At 36.2% G+C, this 20,716-nt stretch overlaps 7 protein-coding genes across 7 annotated transcripts; 4 read left to right on the plus strand and 3 right to left on the minus strand.

Moving 5' to 3' along the window:
• Positions 1 to 504: 504 nt before the first annotated feature.
• On the minus strand, positions 505 to 4,154 carry FDP41_003050 (uncharacterized protein; the record flags this gene model as incomplete). The annotated part of the gene is made up of 4 exons (XM_044706312.1): positions 505 to 534; positions 641 to 2,071; positions 2,221 to 2,528; positions 2,774 to 4,154. The coding sequence occupies 4 exons, from the start codon at positions 4,152 to 4,154 to the stop codon at positions 505 to 507; spliced, it is 3,150 nt and encodes a 1,049-aa protein (XP_044562441.1).
• A 1,118-nt stretch (positions 4,155 to 5,272) lies between these two features.
• FDP41_003051 (uncharacterized protein) lies at positions 5,273 to 6,435 on the plus strand (the record flags this gene model as incomplete). The annotated part of the gene is made up of 2 exons (XM_044706313.1): positions 5,273 to 5,736; positions 5,808 to 6,435. 2 exons carry the CDS (start codon positions 5,273 to 5,275, stop codon positions 6,433 to 6,435), a joined length of 1,092 nt encoding a protein of 363 aa, XP_044562442.1.
• A 300-nt stretch (positions 6,436 to 6,735) lies between these two features.
• Positions 6,736 to 9,226, plus strand: FDP41_003052 (uncharacterized protein; the record flags this gene model as incomplete). The annotated part of the gene is made up of 4 exons (XM_044706314.1): positions 6,736 to 7,441; positions 7,635 to 8,441; positions 8,576 to 8,692; positions 8,862 to 9,226. The coding sequence occupies 4 exons, from the start codon at positions 6,736 to 6,738 to the stop codon at positions 9,224 to 9,226; spliced, it is 1,995 nt and encodes a 664-aa protein (XP_044562443.1).
• A 136-nt stretch (positions 9,227 to 9,362) lies between these two features.
• FDP41_003053 (uncharacterized protein) lies at positions 9,363 to 11,144 on the minus strand (the record flags this gene model as incomplete). The annotated part of the gene is made up of 1 exon (XM_044706315.1): positions 9,363 to 11,144. The coding sequence occupies one exon, from the start codon at positions 11,142 to 11,144 to the stop codon at positions 9,363 to 9,365; it is 1,782 nt and encodes a 593-aa protein (XP_044562444.1).
• A 91-nt stretch (positions 11,145 to 11,235) lies between these two features.
• On the minus strand, positions 11,236 to 11,673 carry FDP41_003054 (uncharacterized protein; the record flags this gene model as incomplete). The annotated part of the gene is made up of 1 exon (XM_044706316.1): positions 11,236 to 11,673. One exon carries the CDS (start codon positions 11,671 to 11,673, stop codon positions 11,236 to 11,238), a length of 438 nt encoding a protein of 145 aa, XP_044562445.1.
• Positions 11,674 to 12,201: 528 nt separating this feature from the next.
• FDP41_003055 (uncharacterized protein) lies at positions 12,202 to 14,102 on the plus strand (the record flags this gene model as incomplete). The annotated part of the gene is made up of 6 exons (XM_044706317.1): positions 12,202 to 12,392; positions 12,555 to 12,994; positions 13,061 to 13,194; positions 13,296 to 13,314; positions 13,411 to 13,588; positions 13,700 to 14,102. 6 exons carry the CDS (start codon positions 12,202 to 12,204, stop codon positions 14,100 to 14,102), a joined length of 1,365 nt encoding a protein of 454 aa, XP_044562446.1.
• A 236-nt stretch (positions 14,103 to 14,338) lies between these two features.
• Positions 14,339 to 20,677, plus strand: FDP41_003056 (uncharacterized protein; the record flags this gene model as incomplete). The annotated part of the gene is made up of 10 exons (XM_044706318.1): positions 14,339 to 14,470; positions 14,741 to 15,075; positions 15,149 to 15,224; positions 15,368 to 15,772; positions 15,839 to 16,045; positions 16,124 to 16,342; positions 16,502 to 17,917; positions 18,175 to 18,834; positions 18,988 to 19,221; positions 19,370 to 20,677. The coding sequence occupies 10 exons, from the start codon at positions 14,339 to 14,341 to the stop codon at positions 20,675 to 20,677; spliced, it is 4,992 nt and encodes a 1,663-aa protein (XP_044562447.1).
• Positions 20,678 to 20,716: the final 39 nt, after the last annotated feature.

Genomic DNA, 20,716 nt, shown 5'->3' on the forward strand with positions numbered 1-20,716 from the left:
GGTGGACAACCCGAGCGTATTTTCGTGAACACCTCAAGCTACGAGAAAACTTTTCGCTGGGAATTTTAATAACACAACGATCATAGGATGATTTTATGATGGTTTCAATCCATCAAAACCTGCCAATGCAATTGGTTGTTTCTGACACATAAAGGAAATACCGCATCACTATTGGTGCGTCAATATGTTGAATTGGCATTACAAGGGCCATGGTAGCTACTTCTTAAAAATTTGTCACGTCCATGGAGGACTGGAATTGTGACTGAGTTAAAGACAACCATTCCCCCTCATCACAATCACATGATCGACACCATCTCTCTCTCAAACAGTCATTACATACTTTCAAGCCACAATCCTTGCATGGAGTTAGTGATAAACAAGGCTTGTGGCATGAATTGCACAGCAATGTTGGCATGTTTGGATGGCAGATCTTACAAAGGCCGTCATAGTAACATTTGCAACATGTTGAATTTTGACATTGAAGGCATTTAGAAACGGCATTGGTTAGTCTGTGACAACATTTGCAATGATAAACTATGAATATCGAACATCGTTGACATTCTCCATTGTAAGAACATCGCTCACAAACAATATCAGAACAACAGGAACACAATATTAGTTCCGTGTAGTTGGAACAAACTTGGCACTGTCTCCGTTTGCAAATTTCTGAATTGCACCCACAAGTTGCATCACATATTCTTCCAAGCTTGGCACAATTACAATTCAAACAATTTCCTTTTTTACATCTACATCCAACTTTCTTCTTTGCTTTGTGTTCATCATCATTATTGTCATTAATTTTCTCTCTTTTCCTTTTAAGTTGGTTGGTATTGAAGCACTCGATAGCTTTCAATGCATCGTCGAGATTACCATAAAACTTGATCAAAATATTAAGCAATCCAATAGCATCATAAAATGCACAATGTGAATTGTTGACATTTCCTAAATTAAAGTGTTCAATTAATACATCCTCAGCAAAAACTGGTTTAGATTTCCCTTTCTTTGTCATTTTCCGAGGAAGACAACTGTGTAAAGTCGATTCTGATTTCATTAATCGGAGAGAATCAACAAAGACAATATTGTCATGATTAAATTCAGAAAACTTTCCGAAAAATTCTTTGGCAAAAACTTTAAAATCCAAACGGTCTCCATTATGAGCTATTAAGTAAGTTTTTCCTTGAGAGTTATTGTTTAAAAATTGGATAATATCATTCACATGCCCTTCAATAGGCAATTTTGATCTTAAACTATTCAAGTTAAGTCCTGTAATTGATTGTGCTTGGTTAGAAATCACTTTTCCAGGATTAACTAAGCCATACAAAACAGCTCCAGTCAAAACGTCCACAAAACAATATTCCGTAATTTTTGGTGGATCATCATTCTTCCATAATCCAGTCGTTTCAAAATCAAAAAATACATATTTGTTTTGAGGTGAAGTTTCTGACATTTGAGTTGAATCTTCTGAAATAGAGTCGATGGTGGCGATATTTGATGTTGAAATATTTTCTGCTTGTGATTGCTTCTCGTTAGATGGAACAAATAATCCTTTTTCTGAATTAAATGTAATAACTGATTCTTTTGGTAATTCAGGTTCTGTTCGAATTCGAATTTGCTTAAAGGTATTGGTTACCAATTTGGTTGCTATTTCCTCAACAATACCCTCAACATGTTGGCCAAATTGGCGAGATTTGAGTGAAGTAATAATTGTGTTGTACAGTGTATCTTTGCATTGCTGAGGTGAATAATTGTGACATTGTAAGTGCTTAATGAATGATCGTTGTCGGACCATTATTTGATTACATTCAGGGCAGCTGAGAAAAATATTGTTCATAATAGTTCCATCATCCGCGACTGGTGCTTGTTTACATAAATACTCTCGTATCAGCATTACATTTTTCTGTGGAAGAAAATCTTGAGTGACATCGAGCACATATTCATACATCTCTTCAGAAATAGTTTGATCTTTCTCTAACAAAGTGTCCTCATCGTCTTCTTGAAGAATGTGTTTCTTTACATAGTGTTTTCGATGTAATTCAGAATAGTCTAAGCTTACGTTACAATTTCCATAACACTTTGTGGTTGATTGTTGATTGACATTAATTGGAGAATTTTTTGCCAATTTCGTCTTCAAAGCAATCCATACGGCTCGATAGATCCCACAATAATCTCGAAAATTAGGGTATCGTATTTTTCCTCGAATTAAGGAAAAAAATGTTCAACAATTAATGTCGAAATTCCACAAGCCTTAATTTGAGTATGGTTTCCATATTTTTCAAAAAGAGAACGAAGTGAAGTCATAGTCATCACAATATGAGAATACAATTCGTCACTAATGATGTTAGAATTTGCATCTTTCCATTCCTTAAGTGTTGTCAGTACAGATTCAATTAATTGTTTTTTCTCATTCCAGTTTGAACATCGTTCATCGTCAAAAATTTGATGTATTTGTTGCATTAACGTTAAATATTTTGCTAATGCACAACATCCTATTTGCTTGCTTTGTTCAATTCCACTAATAACATTAGAATCTATCAATGCAAAAACAGGTTCCATTTTCATAATGTCGACTGGGTAAATTATATTTTCCGATACCCAGTCTCGCAGTTGGGGTTCATTTCTAACCTTCAATAATGTATTCATAGAAAAACTCTCTTTTCAATAATCAAATCATCCCCTTTCAATAAACAATTTCTCAACCGTTTGAGCAAATGAGACCAATCAAAAAGGTGAACATAATTTTCATTAGTATGAGAGGTTGCATATTGATAATTACCAGCTAATCCATCACTACAACCTCCAACCACTTCTAAAACATAATCTCCATAAGAAGTTCGTTTGAATTGATCTCTAATTTCTGTCATTTTCTTTGTAATAAATTCATAATGGTTTGATTTGTGACCACCAAAACAAATAGGAAAAGACATCTCACCGTCAATAGTTGTTGCAAAAAACTGGCACACATGACTAGCAATATCGTCTGGTGTAATTTCTCTTTTTGCGTTATATATATCTTCAAAAGACTTTTCATTGCAATTTGTGAATCCAGTTACTTTTCCAGTACTTTTCATCACACATAATCCTCCTCTAATCTCTATTTCATCATATGAAATTATGATCTTATTACTAATATTATTCAATGCCATGGCTTTAACAATATCTTTCAAATCACTGTCGACAAGGTTACCAAAAGACAAGTCTGGAAGATAGCTCTTAATTGTTGAGATAGATGGAAGTAATAGATTAAGCTTATCTAATGCGTTTTCAGATGTTATAGTTTCACCGGGAGAATTTCCTTTCAAAATATTCCACAAACGAGAACCACCATAAAATCGAAGTAATAAACACCAATGAATGATACACTCTTTGTATCGAAAACCGTTAACATTTTTCGACGAAATCAAATTTTGCAAAGTATTTTCTAATAATTGATAAAAGAACTGGGTTTCATGTAACTTTCCTTCCTCTAGCGCAATCGAGAGAAGTTCTACCAAATAATGTTTTTGATCTTTTTCTTCAATTAATTCTTCGAAATTCTTAATTGTAGTATCTCGTCGAGAGATTTTTGCCCTCAATGATTTGATGACATTTTTGTATTCTTGTGTTCTTGCAGCGAGGTGAGCTGTTTTGGTATTTTGGTTTTCAATTGTTCGCTGATAATGGCGTAATTTTGTTTCATAGCATTCATAACATTTTTCACAAACTCCATATTTGTTGAGATTGCAATTATTGCAGTCTACACTAAAAAAACAAAATTCGCCATGATGATTGAAATTCACACTTCCGAAGCTGTGGCCATTGTGTGATATGATTCCCGATACTGTTAATAAATGGCTCACTTTTTCGAAAGAGATGCCTTTACATCGCGTATTACCTTCTTTGCAATTACTACAGCACTTGTTGTCGGAATGTTTGCATTGACCGAATTTATCGGTAACGATTGAAATGATATCTTTCACTCCTTTTGGTTGTTTTTGAATTTCAATGGTAACAGGGTTGCTGATGTGGTGGGTGTTTTTAAAATTATTGATATTGTTGTAATGTGTATTGCATAGCAAAGGTGTTGCATTGGACTTTTCTGTTCCGAGTATGGTGATATTTGTTGGCACGGTTCGCAAAGCGTTCTTGGAGCAAAGGCAGCAACGTCTTCGTTTCATTTTTCTTTTCGAAAAAATTTCTGTTGAATGAAAGCAAAAACAATTAGTTGGAAGAGTTTGAAATTAACACCAAGCCCGTCAAAAGTGCAGAACAAATAGATTATCCTTGAGTGTATATTGGCCTGTTATTCTAGAATTTCTTGTTGGTTGTTTGCACTTTACACGGGCTTTATGTTTAATTCAACTAAAGTCAGTGTCACCTTTTTTTAACGGCCGCTATTTATTGTATATTAGGTCTCACAATTCCAAACTAAAGAATATGAAACTAGACGGAATGAAGCATCTACTATATGAAAATCTTGGTTTCATCTTGCGTAATTGTCGAACAGTTCAACTCTGAAACAAGTATTGAAAATTGGTCGGTGTTATAAACTGAGTAAAAAATAAAAGTGCGCTCGCGAAGAATCTTGTCTCGCATCTTGGTCATTTTTACTGAAGGAGTGGCTGCCCGCATATGGCCGAGTGGTTTTTCTGGAACTGTGGCAGCCAACTGGTCCAGCGTTCGAATCCCAGGGGTTGCTGCTGTTATCGTGAGCAGTTTAAACACCTTTACTTCCGGGGTGCCTGCTAGGAAGTCACTACGTATCTTACGTTCGGCTTGTAAATAATGTACATAAAACCATCGAACAACGTTTATCATCGAATAAACCCATCCCTGAATTTTTACTGAAGGAGTTGGCCACCCGTGTGAAATTGTATACTCTCAAACAAAACAAAAAATGGGCTTTTTTCCCTTCAACGCAGAGTCTGTACGGACTCATAACCGAGTGATACGATGGACACTAGCTTTGGGAGCGTTCTTGACATTCATTTCAATCAAAGATTATTTAAATAGGAAGAGAGAGGAGAAACGTACTTTTAAAACGGGATTGTACCTTCGGGATTACAGATAGAGAAGAGTTGTAGAGAAGAGTTGAATTAATAATTCTACATGAACAACAAATCATATCATCACCATCATCATCATTCAAAAACACCCTTCAAATCCCAATTTTAACCTAAATTTGAATTTCATCATCTTTTGTTCATCGCAACGAAAAACAAGAACTGAAAAAATAATCAGAACTTCTTACCACACTCATACATTCCATTAATTGCAAGCTCATCATCCGTACAGAATGGCACTGGCAACGACACCATCATCAAACCAACCCTTTGGAGATTTAGATCTTCGATTTATGCCTGCATATTCATGGTGTTCCGAAAGTAAACAATGGGGAGATGTATCAGCAGACACAGACTCTTCAGCTCAACACGTTTACTGGAATGAAAGTCAAGAATTAAAGTGTGCCACATTCAATGTTTTATTTGACATTTATCAAAATAATATTGTCCAAAGTGATATTCGATATGCGGTTCAAATACGAATGCTTGAGAAATTACAACTTGATGTGCTGTCTTTGAATGAAATGACACCACCCTATCTCCTGAAACTCATGAATGAGAAGTGGGTTCAAGACAATTATTACATTTCCGAAACTGAAACTGGAGAAAAGAAAGAAACTGGCCATTCCACCATTTTGCCTTATGGAAATTTGCTCATGTTATCCAAGCACAAATTTAATAATGTCAAATTTTTAAAGTAGGTTGAAATTTCGTGAAGTGACCTTGTAGCAAATGTTAAATGTGTTTTCGAATTTTTGGAATTTATAGACACAAATTTTCCAATCCAAGTACATTCTCAAGAAGAGCAGTTCTTTCCATTGCTACACTTAAAACAACCTCTGGACATGAAATTACTATTTGTTTTGGATCTGTACATTTAAAGGCAAAAAAGGAATGCTTTGATATTCGAAAGAAACAATGCCAAGAACTGTATACAGTTTCTAAATACTTGACAGAGAAGAATTTTTGCAGAGAATTAATTTATTTAGGGGATTGGAATTTGAACATGCCTTTCGAAACTCACTTCATTTCACACAATAAGGAATTTACTGATCTATGGCTAAAACATTACGACATTGAAAAGGATGGAGAAAAAGGATTTACCATGGATGCTACTCTCAATCCCATGATTGAGAAAATGAATCCTGGCGATACGGCAAAACAACTTCGTCTCGATCGAGTCATTCAATGGAATGCCAATGAATCAATGCTGCAGTGCAACTCCATCAAACTCTTTGCCACAAATTCAGTGAAGAAACTCCTTCGAAACAAACTTTTATTCACAGAGGAAGAATCAAAAAATTATCTCATTCTTGCCAAGGACTATTTGTATTGCAGTGATCATTTTGGAATTTACTTTACACTCAAATGGTCAGAGAGAACATCTGGAAATTAGAATCATCATTTAGATCTGGAATAGGAATGAGTTGGTTTCCAATTTCCAAAACCGAAATTCCAAAAAGAATTTGAGAAAAAATTTAAAAAAAATTGATTTGTTGAACGCCACGCGGTTTCCCTCTCTTGATTCTATGGAAAACAATTTATGATTTTTAATTCTTATTGATACATCATCAAAAGATTGTACAACAACTTTCTGTACTGTTTTTCATCATCCTCAACCCTATTTATCATCACCTAGAGAATCTCTCATTGTTATTAATTTTCCTCATCGGTAACAGTAATCATTAATTTTCCTATGAGCAAGCCTTGTTTTAAATATACAAGACGTGTGGCCATTTTGGTATTTGTATTGCTTGTTGTTTATACATTGGTTTTTGCAACAAACGGTTCATCATCCTCCCTTCAAAGAGATGATATTACTCATGTGGTTTCCGTTTCCTCATCATCATCACCAGCTACTGAGCCAAAGAATCATCATCGTGAAAAGATGACACCTGAGGGAACCCTCGCTACTCCTTCACCTCGCTACAAAACATCATCCAAAATTCAGTACTTTGTTGGTTTACGTGGTATGATCACTCGTAATGTTACATTGTACGTTCCCGAATCAACCTCATCAGCCAATGGTCCAGATTATTCAGTCATGTCTTCTGGATCCGAAGAATCAGGATCAAAGAGACCAAACAATCCTCTATGTGTAGATAATATCAAAGAGTCATCTATTCAATTGGTTTTGTTGTGGTTGTGTTTGGCTGCATCTCTGGTTATTATGTATATTTTGCACAGATTCCACGCAGCATGGTTTCCAGAAAGTATTGGAGTTTTGTTCTTGGGAGTTATTGTTGGTATCATTGCAAGATATGCCATTCCTTCATCATGGGTTCAAGTTGAGGTTTTCACACAACTCGACCCTGGAATTTTCTTCTCCTTCTTCTTGCCAGCAATTATTTTCGACGCCGGTTTCACTTTAGATAGAACTGGTTTCTTTGGAAACATTGGAGGTTTGTATTAAGTTTTTTGTGGAATAATTGTTGAACACATTTATATTTTATTGTCATTCAATTGTTATTATTTATGAAACTTTATTCATCGATGGAACAATATATTCACCACTGCTGTTTTCGTTGCATTTAAATACTTTTAATAATATTTTGCTTTCATCATTGTCGCATTCAACCATTATAACTTTAACAGGAATTATTTTGTATGCATTGGTTGGAACATTTATTTCATCACTCGTGGTCGGGTGTGGACTTTACATTCTTGGGTATTATGGTCTAAGTATCGAACTTGGATTAGTTGAATGCCTCATGTTTGGCTCTCTCATTTCAGCTACGGATCCAGTTGCTACTTTGGCTATTTTCTGTGCTTTGGAAGTACCATCAACTTTGCACTACCTTGTTTTTGGAGAATCCATTGTCAATGATGCCATTGCTATCGTATTATATGAAACATTTGAAAAGTTTAGGGAAGCTGGTAAGGATGATTTGGCGCTTGTCACCTTCAAGAGTATTGGGCAATTTTTATACGTATCCATTGGATCAGTACTCGTGGCCCTGATTTTTGGTGTTCTTTCCAGTTTAATTTTCAAATACGGAGCTTTGAGACATAATCCAAAATTAGAATTAGGTATTTTCTTCGTATTGGCGTACACGTCCTATTTAGTTTCACTCCCTTACCTCAGTGGTATCATGACTATCCTTGTCGTTGGTATTTTAATGAACCAATACTCAAAGCCAAATCTTTCTGAACAGACAGCGACTGCACTTCTCACGGCTTCAAATGCACTTGCCATGATATGTGAAACATTTACATTCCTTTACATTGGATTCGCATTGTTTGCCTTTGAAAACAACCAGTGGGATGTTCGTTTCATTGTATTTACCATTTTGCTTTGCCTTCTTGGACGATTTCTCAACATTGTTCCTCTCTCCGGAATTCTCAACATGTACAGAGAGCATAAGATTGGTATGAAATATCAATTTATCATGTGGTTTTCAGGTATGTTGATTAGGTTTATTGTTGTTTCGTGTGCGAACGTGTGTTTGTAATGATAACATGACACTATCATTACTATTACCAATTATTTTTCGTGTGTCTCACACACTCGTTTTCACTCGTCACCCTTAATGTAGGTCTGAGAGGAGCAATTGCCTTTGCCTTGTCCATGTCGTTAAAGTCTGAAGGAGGTAAAGGAGAGTACATTTTTACCACAACTCTTGCTACAGTATTCTTCACAATCCTTTTCTTAGGTATGTTTGGGAGTTTTCATCTTGTTCACAAGAATTATTGATTAATTTGATTATTAATGATTCAAATTGTTGTGCTGAATCAACACATTTAATGATTGATTTTTCCTTCTTTTTTCCATTTTTTTAACCACAACTCTTGATTAACAACATGACCTTTTCCTTCATAAAGGTGGAGGTACATATCCTGTTCTCAAGTTAACCAAAGTACAACAGGCAGCTAAAAATCAAATTGTTGCACCACAAGCCCTAGAGAAGAAAGATCACTGGCTTGTCAAACTCGACAAAAATTATTTCCAAAAGTGGTTCTTGAGAGAAGATGTCAGAGAGAAGATGATCGCTGAAGAACGGGCAGTTATTGAAGAATACAAGGAGAAAAAGATCGAACAACAGAAAAAAGAAGAGGAAGAAGCCATGAAAAGACTCGAAAGCTCTGAAAACGACGAGGAACATCACAATAGTGCAGTTGAGGCAGAAAAATTCGAAGAAATTGAGTTGCACGATAACCCTATTGCGAGTGTGAACAGAAAGGAATAAGCACACGTCGACGGAGAACAAAATTGTTGCCATTCTTGCAACTTTCTTCTCTAACAGTGGGTATTAAACAAACACTAATTCATGAAAATAATAACAAGTTTTTTCATTTCAAAACCATCAGTTCGATCATCAATATTTAAATATTTCTTTCAGCAAGATCTACTTTCATCCAGAAAATTTCCTCTCTCTTTAAAACTGGAATGTTGACTTTGCTCAACTTTGACGAGAATTCTGTCAACTTTTCATGATCAAGTTTGTTTTGTTGACAATAATAGACCAACAAGTCATAAAAGATTGGTAAATATCTATCATTAGGTCCATATTGTTCCACACGTAAATCAATAGCATTTTCCAATAGAGAAATAATTTCATTGGGTGCAGCCTGTTCACTCAAAATTAACACTTCAGCTTCTCTTCTCAGCAAGGAGGCATATACAGGAGAGAAGTATCCATTATTGAAGTGTATCTCTTTGGCTTGTGAGATATAATTTAAAGCAGCCTCAAGTTGACCTCTTGAAGTAAAGAGATCAATCAAGACAAGACGAACAAAGTCTTTAACTTGAGGACTTGTTTCTGTGTTATCTGCTTTGGTCATCTTCATGTAGGCATGGATATCTACAGCTGGATTACGCTTCTTAGTTGAGTAGAGCAATAAATTGAGTGCTACGGTAGATAATTGTTGAAGATCTTTTGAAATGTCAGCATATGACTTGGTCATTTGTTGGAGTGCCTCAGCAAAGATCTTGATTGCTTCCTCCTTCTGATCTCCTTGAATAGCTAAAATCGATGCTTTTGAAACTTTGAAAATTACGTTTGAGAATGTACCCAACAATTTAGCATCTCGAAGCTTGCTGTCCAACCAGGCAAGAATAGAATTTGCAGATCCTTCATTCTTCATGGCAATATAAAAAAGTACTTGAACATTAGTAATTTGAGTTTCAACCTCCATTCTTTCCAATTGGGATTCAATGTTTGCAGTGATAGGTTCAATACCAAAATATATATCAAAATCTGGAGCTTTTTGAGAGGAAGGGAACGTAATATCTTGTTCTTGTTGCAACTCATAAATCTTATTCACAACCTCCTCCACAGAATCTTTTGCCTTTAATTGTCTTTGATTTTTTCTATATTGCTCTACAGTGATACCAATTGTTTCTGCTTCTCTTTCTTCTTTTTCAACTTCCTGACGTCTCTTTGCATAGAATGTTCTCACTTGAGAAATCTTTGTCAGCAATTGTTCACATGCAACTCGGGCAGTTTCATAATCTCCCAATGCAATACTTGCTCTAACTTTGGCCTTTAGCACAGTAAGAGAGTAATAAATTGGAAAGTGAGACTTTCCGACATGAGGCTCCTCCAACAAGACTTGTAAGAATTTGTCTGCTTTCTCTCCGATGAGTAAAGGCTGAACCAATCTGTAAAGGCCATTGTCGAGGGTGAGTTGCTGAATGGCAAGGACCCACTTTAAGAGAAGAGAGAAGCGTGATTTAAGAGAAACCAAGGCATCTTCATTGAAGGAGGCTTGCGTGGTAGATTCATTCAAAATTCCATCAATTTGTTGTTGAAAGGTTTCGATTTCCTTTTGAATGTGATTTTCAACGGAATAGAGATAGTACAATTGTTCTCTAGTTTTATCGGCTGTTCTCTTTTCCATTGGCTCAACTTTCATCGCATTCAACTCGTTAATAAAATCAGAAACACTCTTGTTACTAAAATCAATATTTGCACTTTGTTTTACTTCTTCCATCGCACGGGATTGATGATGAAATAAACGATGAGAAGAGGTGGTGGTTGAAGAGGTTGTTGTTGTTGTAGAATTCATCATGGCAATAGCAGCAGAAGCCGAAGAGCGACCGCGAGGAGCATTAGCCAAAGCAACACATTTGCAAACAACCGAAGAGGAGACGATTCTTTTCATTTTTTCTTCGCAAATTCTTGAATGGAAAGCTCTTCAAGAAGACCAACACAACCGTTTTGAAATATATATAATTTTATGGTTGGGGATAGATTTATTGTTGTTTGACAGTTTCTTCAGTAAATTTACCCTTGTTAGCTTGGGTTGTTTGGGCTCTGGCTTCAGCCTTTCTCTTCAACAAGTTCTTTCTATCCTTATCGAGGTGGAGCTTTGTAATTTGTACAGTGCTTGGTTTAACTGCGACATCAAAAGTCTTTCCACCGAGTTTTTCTCCTTGGACACCTTCAACGTAGACAGACCACTTCAATCTGACAACCTTCTTTACTTTACCGACGACTCCCTTGAATTTACCCTTCAAGATCTTGACTTCGTCACCCTTTCTGATTGGAACAGCACGAACATTGTGTTCATCTCTCAACTTCTTGGTGAGAGGTGCGCTCATGATGACTCTACGAACAGAAGATGGAGCTGTGAAGTGAGCCTTTCTGGCCTTGCTTCTCTTGCTTGAGACGGATTTATTGACAGAGACCATTGTGGTGATGAGTTTTGGCTATTTTTTTTCAAACGAATTTTTAAAAAATCACTATTAATATTTTACAATGAAAATTTTTTCAGCCATTTTTTGATGGAACAAGAGCACGCGAAGCCCACAACAGATTAGTTGATTGATTTACAAATCGTTTATTAATGTAAAGGCAAGAGAATAAAAAGATTTAAAACCTCTACGAGGGGAGGCATACATAATACCACCTTTTTATACTCTCTTGCACCCTGAACCCCTGTTCTGCCTTGTGTAAAATTCTTGTTCAGCTCCTGAATTTTTGGTCGACGGCGAATGCCATAGTTTTATGGAAATGAACATTGAAAAAATTTTCGGTTGATCTTCGTTGGGAGAAAACACATTCCGAAATTTTTCGTATCAAAGACTTGTTCAATCGCAACAACAACATAGAGGATTGGTAATATTACGATTCGCTGGTTTAGCTCCCAATATATTCATCGAGTACTGATCTCTGAAATTTACTCAATTCCATTGATTTTCTCTCGTATCGGTATCATCATGCAGGAATCGGGACAACAGCAAACGGTTGCAAGTCCAGTGAGCACGCCAAGATCGAAAAAACCCAAGAAAAACAAACCAACAAATTTAATATTGACACCAACAATGGAGGAGCAACGCCAAAGTACAGAAATTTCGATTGAAATTATTAAGAAGGCCGAAGAGACCTATGTCGATGAGGCTGTGAAAATGTTTGTATCTGAATTTATTTTTGGTTGGCAACCATACGAGTTCCAAGTTCTTTCTTATTGATCTTATTCAATGATGACGCAATTCAATGATGCATTAATGGCTTATTTTCGCCATATATTTTCGTATTGTTGTCATTTACATGGGCAACATTGGTGCCACAGAAATGATGGCCGTTTTCGATTCGGAGACCAAATTGAAATTGGTCAAGATGGAATTTATTCCATGATGACGCCAGAAAATTTTGAAACAGAATCCATGAGCTCCTTAGATGTTCCAGATAATTCCTCCCTGTCTACTGTAAATTCACCTAGTACAGCATCCACTTTTTATTTAAACCCAGATCAACACATGCAATATGAGGATCTGCAAGAAATTTGTAAATTAGGAAGAGGCGCTTCTGCCACAGTTTCCAAGGTTGTAAATAAGAAGACCAATCAAGTCTATGCTATGAAGAGAATTAATGTTGATCTACAGGATCAAAAACCCAAACTAATCGTGTCAGAATTTAAGGCTCTGTATAATTGTGAATGTCCCTATGTTATGACGCTCTACGATGCTTATTATAGACAAGGATGTATTTTTATGATTCTAGAATTTATGGGTACGTAAAATGTACAACTTGGTACATGTAATAAGTGTGACATTATTATTGGCTAATACGTTCTAGATTGTGGATCTTTGGAAGACATTTTAAAGACTGTTGGAAAAATTCCAGAGGTAATACTTTCACGTATGTGCGAACAAATGCTGATAGGACTCAATTACCTCCATTCTGTTAAAAAGATAGTTCATCGTGATATTGTAAGTATTGCTTTATGTTATGTGAGTGGCCTAACTCTTGTCTTAAATATCTATGATCATCGTTACCACTCCTGGTGGATATATGTTCCATTTATTTTCAGAAACCTGCGAACGTTCTTGGTGAGTATTAATTTTCGCGTTAAATATTCATGTTTATTATTGGACATGATTTGCCAATGCATGCAAATTACTACATCTCTTGATCAATAATAACAGTTCACAGCAGCGGTAGAGTCTGTATCGCTGACTTTGGAATGTCTGGAATGGCCAAGTCTCAAAAGTACGTTCAGGCCATTCAACAAACAGCTAAATGGGAAACATTCTGCGGCACATATGTCTATATGAGTCCAGAAAGGATTAAGGGACAACCTCATTCGTATGACAGCGATATTTGGTAAGTCACACTATCATGTCGTTCAGTTATAACAACGAGATGTTAATGACACAAATTGTAACATCATGATGACCAATATTAATCGAACGCACAAATTGCACTCTCAAACAGGGCCTTTGGTCTTACCGTAGCAGAGATGTTTTTGGGATTTTTCCCTTTCATTTTGAGCTCAAGCTCTACCATATGGGACATGATCAACCATTTGGAGAAGACCAATGAAGCTCCATTCCCTCTTGAAGGAGCCTCACAAGATTTTAAGGATTTTGTTTATTCAACTTTGCGGTTCCACAGGAAAGAACGACCTTCAGCTGCCTCACTTCTCTCTCATCCTTTCATTACGAAATACAAACACAAGAAACCATCGTTTGTTGAAAAATGGCTCTATTACTCATACATCATCCCAAAACAATTAGCAAAAGGAAAAACCATGATGAAATCTGAACAACAGTGCGAATCTCATGTGCATTCTTGTGAGGATCTTGTCATTAAGGACACATTTACAAATGCAGAGTAGACTGTTGTTTAACGGCTAGCCCAGTCAAACGTCAACAATTCCTAATTAAAATTTTAGAAAATTAATTTAATTTTCATATTCTCACACACAAAAAAATTCTTCTTAGGTCCGAATCAAACGTTTTTTTTGAAATTTGCCATCATTATCCACTATTAATCATTTTGGATCACAAATAATCTTCACCACCACGATATAATTGTTTAGTGAAGAGAGAAGAGGAACATTTGCCGATAATCATGTTCAAGAAATTACAAAACAAAGTTGCCCAACAAGTAACCAATAGAGAGGCTTTTAAATTTCAGTTTAACCTCTCTATTGATTACTTGAGCGACCTGAAAGAAAAGAAGAAAGATGAATGCACTTATGCTGTAGGTATTCCCATCAAACTGTTATAATCATCATTTACAACAAACAACAACAAATAACCAACTCCGATATCCTCTCATCATGACATTTTCATAAATATGATGGCCATTGTTTGTTGTATCATTCGGCTGATCATGATTCCTTCCAAAATTATAATCATTCAAAATCATCACACAATGAATGAAACCCTTTTGAACACATAACCGATAAATTGGACATTTATGATGATGCGCAATGATTATTGGTTTCCTTCTCCCTTCTCATCATTCAAGATTTCATGGAAAAGAGGAAAGAAGAGAAAGGGTGAAACCGATTTCCACAAAGCAGAGGGTACTCGTGTCGTATGGAATACATCATTCAAATTTAACGGAACCCTTTACTTTAAGAAGGGCAAATTTCAAAAGAAAGACCTTCAAATTGCTCTTGAAGAAAAGGGGAAGAACAACAAAACTTCCACCCTTGCAAAGGAGACATTAGATTTGGCTCTTTTCGTCGATGAAGATTCGGAACAAACACATACCAAAGATGTGGAACTTGTCACTAAGGACAGCAAGGCCAAACTCAAGTTGGTCATCAACTCTAAATGCCTCAAGGATCAAAATCCAAAGTAAGTACTTGCTTTGAGAAGTTTTTGAGTGGCCAAACCATCATGACATCATAATAACATTCTCTGTGAACAGCGACGATGATTTTACAGCAGTCAGTACCTATACAGGACCTGGTGAAGAAGCTGCAGATGATGAAGGAACCAACAATGTATGTATCCAGTTTAATTGAAAGATCTTCTAATTGTTATTGAATTTTACACGACAATAATTGTCATCCTAAAACCCTGTTTCAACATCATTTATCACAACCACAAAAAATCTTTATTTGCGGACTTTTTATCATTAACTAAGGATGTTGACAAAGATGAAGATATCGAGGAACATGATTACCATGATCATCACTTTGACGATGAAGAAGATCACAATAAGCATGAGGACATTGAGGAACATGAGGATTATAACCTTGGTGATGAAAAAGATGAACACGATGACGAGCCAGTTGCCAACGTAGATGAAGAACTTAAAAAGATTGAGGAGGAAGTAGGAGGTGTTGATGATGAAGAGGAACCTGAAGAAAATCACAGCGAAACCAATCATACCGAGGAAAGAACGGACGAGTCCGCTCATGCAAACACTTCCGAGGTCACAAATCAAGAAATTGCCGAGCTTGAAAAACAACTCTCCAACCAAAAGAAAAAGATGAAATTGCTTTTGAGACAAATCAAAGAGTTGAAAGCGAATGATAAAACTAACTTGGTAGGTATTTTGAAGGATAATATATACGGTAAAGAAATGAATTGACAATTCCCATTTAACAAACAGCTCAAAAAAACTCAAAGAGAAAGAGACTCGCTATTGGAAAAACTCAAAGCAATTCAAAAGGAAAATGAAGAGCTCAAAATACAACGTGACAAGGCTCAAGAAGCACAACAAGAAGTTGATGGCAAACTGTTTGAACTTTCGCTCAAGCAAAAGCAAAGCCAAAAGAACGAGGCTGAAATCAAAAAGCTTAAAGACAGAATCAAGCAGGTATGTTGTTAACAAATATTCACATTTTCTGAAATGTTAACGTGCTACAACAAATCACAATATTGAAAATTCTATTAGCTCGAAGAAGAGAATGAGTCTGGTCGTTCTTCCTCCTCCAAACAAAAACAAGCTCTTTCATTTGAGTATGATGAAAAGATTCAAAATTTAGAAGACGAAATTTCCACATTAAGGGAGAAGACAAGAGAATATCAAGAAAATATCACCGAAGATAAGAAACAAATTGAAAAGTTGAAGAAAGATAATGAGAGAATGCAGGAAGAATTGAAGGCACAAAAGGTAACGTAATCGAAACACACACCACACCTACACCTACACTTTACACATTCACACCACTACTACTAACGCAACTCTGACTGTATCATCCCAAGCCCAAATCACTTGTTAAGTTGATTTTAATATGTTTGAGATCTTAAGATTCCTAACTATTAATTAAAGGTTAATTATGAAAGCGAACTCACCTCCAAGGAGACAAGGTATCAGAAAGAAATTGATAACCTAAAACAAGAACTCTTGAAAGAGAAAGATGAGAGAAAAACTGAGACAAACAGCCTGAAACAAGATATTGCAAGATTGAAAGAGGAAAGAAAGAATCTGGCCGAACTTGTCACACAACAGGGCAAAGAAATTACATTGGCATCTAAGCAGCGCGAGCTTCTCTTATCATGTCTCACAGAATTCAAATCTCTAAAATCAAAGGTGCAAAACACTCTCGTGAACACAGCCTCTGCTCTCGGAAATAGCGACGAGATTGCTACCGTTCTCATGCATTCAGACTCTTTCAGTGAGATCTTAGAAATTATGAAAAATGGTAATGAAGAAAGCATCCAAAAGGCAAAACTTCAATTAGAAAACGAAGTGAGAGAGGAGATTTCAGCCATATCAGATGTACTTGTAACGAGACTAGCCCAACTGGAGAACCAAAACTCCATTATTAGAGAACAGAATGATTCATTACAGGAGTCGCTTCGTATTTCAAAACAGGAAAAGGACGATCACACGAAAGAAATCTCTGCTCTCCAAGAATCATTGAAGGAGGTCACTAACCAACAGAATGAACTACTTCAATCGCTCACTAATGAAAGACAATTACATAAGGAAGAGATTGACTCTTATATGAAGAGGTTAGCTACCCTAGAGGAAGAACTTTTAAACCTGCAATCAGAGAAAGAACACTTATTGAGTGGTAAAAGCTCAACACAAAACGAGATACACAAGCTTCAGGAGTCTCTTCTTGCTATTCAGAAAGAGAGGAATGATTTGAAGAAGGAATGTGAAAGTCTTAGTACAGAGATGACTTCCCTTCAACAAAATAAGGATCTTCTCGAACGTACTCTGAGCCAACAAATTGTCAGTCTCAAGAATCAACTCGACGAAACAAAAAAACAACAATCGTCCAACGAAAGCGAAGCAATTTTAGACTTGTCTTCTAAATTGTCTGATTCAAGAGACAAGTTACAGTTTGCTGAAAAACAAAACATAGAGATCACTCTCAAAGTTGAATCCCAAGAGAAAACCATTTCATCTCTTCAAACACATATTGCCAGTCTCACAACAGAGTTAGAGGAAATCCAAAGCAAGCATGATCGAATTGCTAAATTGGAACAGCAAAAGGACTCTGCCATTAGAGATTTGGAACAACAACTCTCAACTCTCAATCAAAAATATCAGGAGCAACTAAATTTGAGAGAGAAGGCTGAAGAATCACTCAAAGAGGAGCTCAACAGCCTTAGAGATATGGCCACAAAGTTAAACAGTGTTCATGATTCGAAATCAGCATCAGCAACTTCTGAAAGACTTCAACATGAGAAGATTTCATCATTGGAATTGAGAAACGAAGCGCAAAAACTAAAGGTACATATCATACACTACACACTCCAGTTCTGCAGAGAATGCAGTTCGTTTTTCAACGACATCAAATCTCTAACTGACTAATACTATTTCTAACTTGAGAGCGATCCGCCACAATAGCCACAGGCTAAAGTTGCTGATTGCTCTCTAACTAACTGTACTAACTCTTTTGATTACACTTTTCACATTTAAAATTTATTGAACATACATACTAACATTTTATATATACATGTAATTTAAATATTTTTACATCTGTATAGAATGTGGAAATTGACTTGAACAAGTTAATTGAGACATTGAGACAAGAGAGAACGAACTTGGATGTTCAAATTACAGAATTGAAAAACAACAATGAGATGCTTGAAAGCAAATTAAAGGAGAAGGAACATTTGCTCAACGAAAAGTCTGAGGAAATTACTCAACTCTCAAAGAACTCTGCCTCAATGGATGACTTGGTAAAGAAGCAAAAAGTTGCTCTCGAAAAGAAGTTAGCTGATGCTGAAAATCATTTGAAAGAGAATGAAAAGCAAATTAGTGCCCTCAATCAATCCTTGGAGGAAAAGAATGGAGAATTGAGTGCCCTCCAGAAGGAGCTTGAGACATCTCGGGAAGAAGCCAAGTCACAATTGCTCGAGGTTAAGAAATTAGAGAAGCACATACAAATTCTTCAAGATGATAACGCCGAGAAGGATAGCAGAATTGAGCAGCTCGAGCAAGAGCTTTCTGAACTCGAGGAAAAGTTGCACAAGGCAGAAAAGTCATGCTCAGAGATTGAAGAAGAATTGATGGCCAAGGAAAAGGAGATTAAGAGCTTGAAGAAGAACAGTGACAAGAGCAAGCATGATGAAGATAAGATCAGAGAGAAAGATAGAATTATTGAAGAATTGGAAGAAAAATTGCAAGAACTTGAACAACAAAAGGCAAATATCAACACATTTCACACTGACACACTCACTCACAACTCACATATGTTTTTTTAATTTTCATTGTGCTCACTTTCTACTAACTTTTTATATTTTGATATACTTTTAATGAAACACATTGTAATTACTTTATCGTTCCATACACAATAGATTGAACTCGCTCAGGTTAAGCAGGAAAGAAAGGAATTGGAGACAGACCTTGACAAGTTGAAAGAGGAAAATGAGGAGTTGAATCAAAAGATTGAACATATGGATGAAAGAAACGCTGAGCTTGAGAGTAAGTTAAAGAAGAGTAAAAACACTATTGCGGATTTGGAAGAGAGGATAGAAGAGTTGGAGACCCAAGCTTCCAAATTCAACAAGCAATTAGAGGAAAGTCAAAAGGCAAATATCAACGCTAACTTTCACACACACACTTACACATCTAACTTTCAAACTAACTTCAACATAACTAATTTCACTTTTTTTATTATTATTGAACTTACAACATACTAACTTTTATATTCAATATGACATTTTTAATTAACAACAGTCAAAGTCAGTTAACGATCAAGATGTGAAGAAGATCAAGGAACAACTTTCTAACTTGCAAACGCTAGAATGTGAAAGATTCCTTGTAGAATCAGCCATTATTCACAGCCAAGCAGGTGATTTCTTGGGAAGTAGCAAAGTACCTTGCCCAGCCAAGATACTCTTCCTGTCAGTGCTAAAATTCTCTCCTGAAACACACAAGTATTTCTGTACAAATGTTATCAAAGCGTTGTCATATATTGTACATAGATATGCTAGAGATGAGGAAATGATGATTTATTGGGTAAATTGCATGTATAGACTTCTCAATTTGATACAAAACAGTGGAAATGAAAGTCAAGTGCATCACTCATTGGAGAAGATGGAACCTGTCAATGTGAATGCAGCACTTTCAAGTCAAAACACTGAAACGACCACCTATGTCGAACCACCAGAATTCTCCTCAAGCGAAGGTGACGAAATACTTGTGTCTGATATGCAAGAGTTCACGGATGCTATTTGTGAACAACTCTCCATTGCATATCTCAACTTGTGTACTCGAATTGTCCAGCAATTGAAGGAGAGACTTTTGAAGGCAATTTTCAATCCAAAACAAGCATCATCGAAATCCACTGATGGAGGGCCAGACATGAGAATTTGCTGTTCCATTCTGAACGACGTTTACCAACGCTTTGAACAACAGAAGCTCGACAAGCGAGTTACAAATCACCTCTTTGAAAACTTGGCATGTTGCTTGGACTCGTTGATATTTAACCAATTTGTGAGAGATAATACTTCAGCATCGAAAGGTTTGCAAGTGAAAATGAGCGTTGCATTCTTGGAAAATTGGTTTACTGCAAAGGGAATTGTCCAAACATTGAGAAAGAACTTTGCTGACGACGAAGAACTTGAGGAAGAGAAGTTGCAAGTCTACTTTACGCTATCTAGACAAGCTGCAGATATTTGTGTCATTGCTCAAACTGTTTTATTGCAAGATGAGGACACAAGAAGAATGGTTTGTCCAGAGTTAACTGTTCAACAAATAGCTTTCATTTATTCAGTTTATAAGGCAGACGAGTACTCGACCTCTTCCTTCTCTCAACGTGACATTGAGGAAATTACAGGCAAGAGGATTCCAAACCGTGATGCTGTGTTGTCTGTTCCTGTCATTGATTTCCAAACCTATACAGACATTTCAACCAAGAGTCCTCATCATGGAAATGTTTTCATGTTTGATCTAGTTGATGGTCACGGTAAATTGAACTCTCTAGAAATACCTAAGAGATTTTTCCCTGCCAAGTTTGCTGATCAACTGAGCTTCCTCAAATAAACCATATATGGTGTCATCTGTATATTCTCTTCAAAATTT

Source organism: Naegleria fowleri (assembly GCF_008403515.1).
Source record: "Naegleria fowleri strain ATCC 30894 chromosome Unknown tig33, whole genome shotgun sequence".
Classification (NCBI taxonomy): Eukaryota; Heterolobosea; class Eutetramitea; order Acrasida; family Naegleriidae; genus Naegleria; species Naegleria fowleri.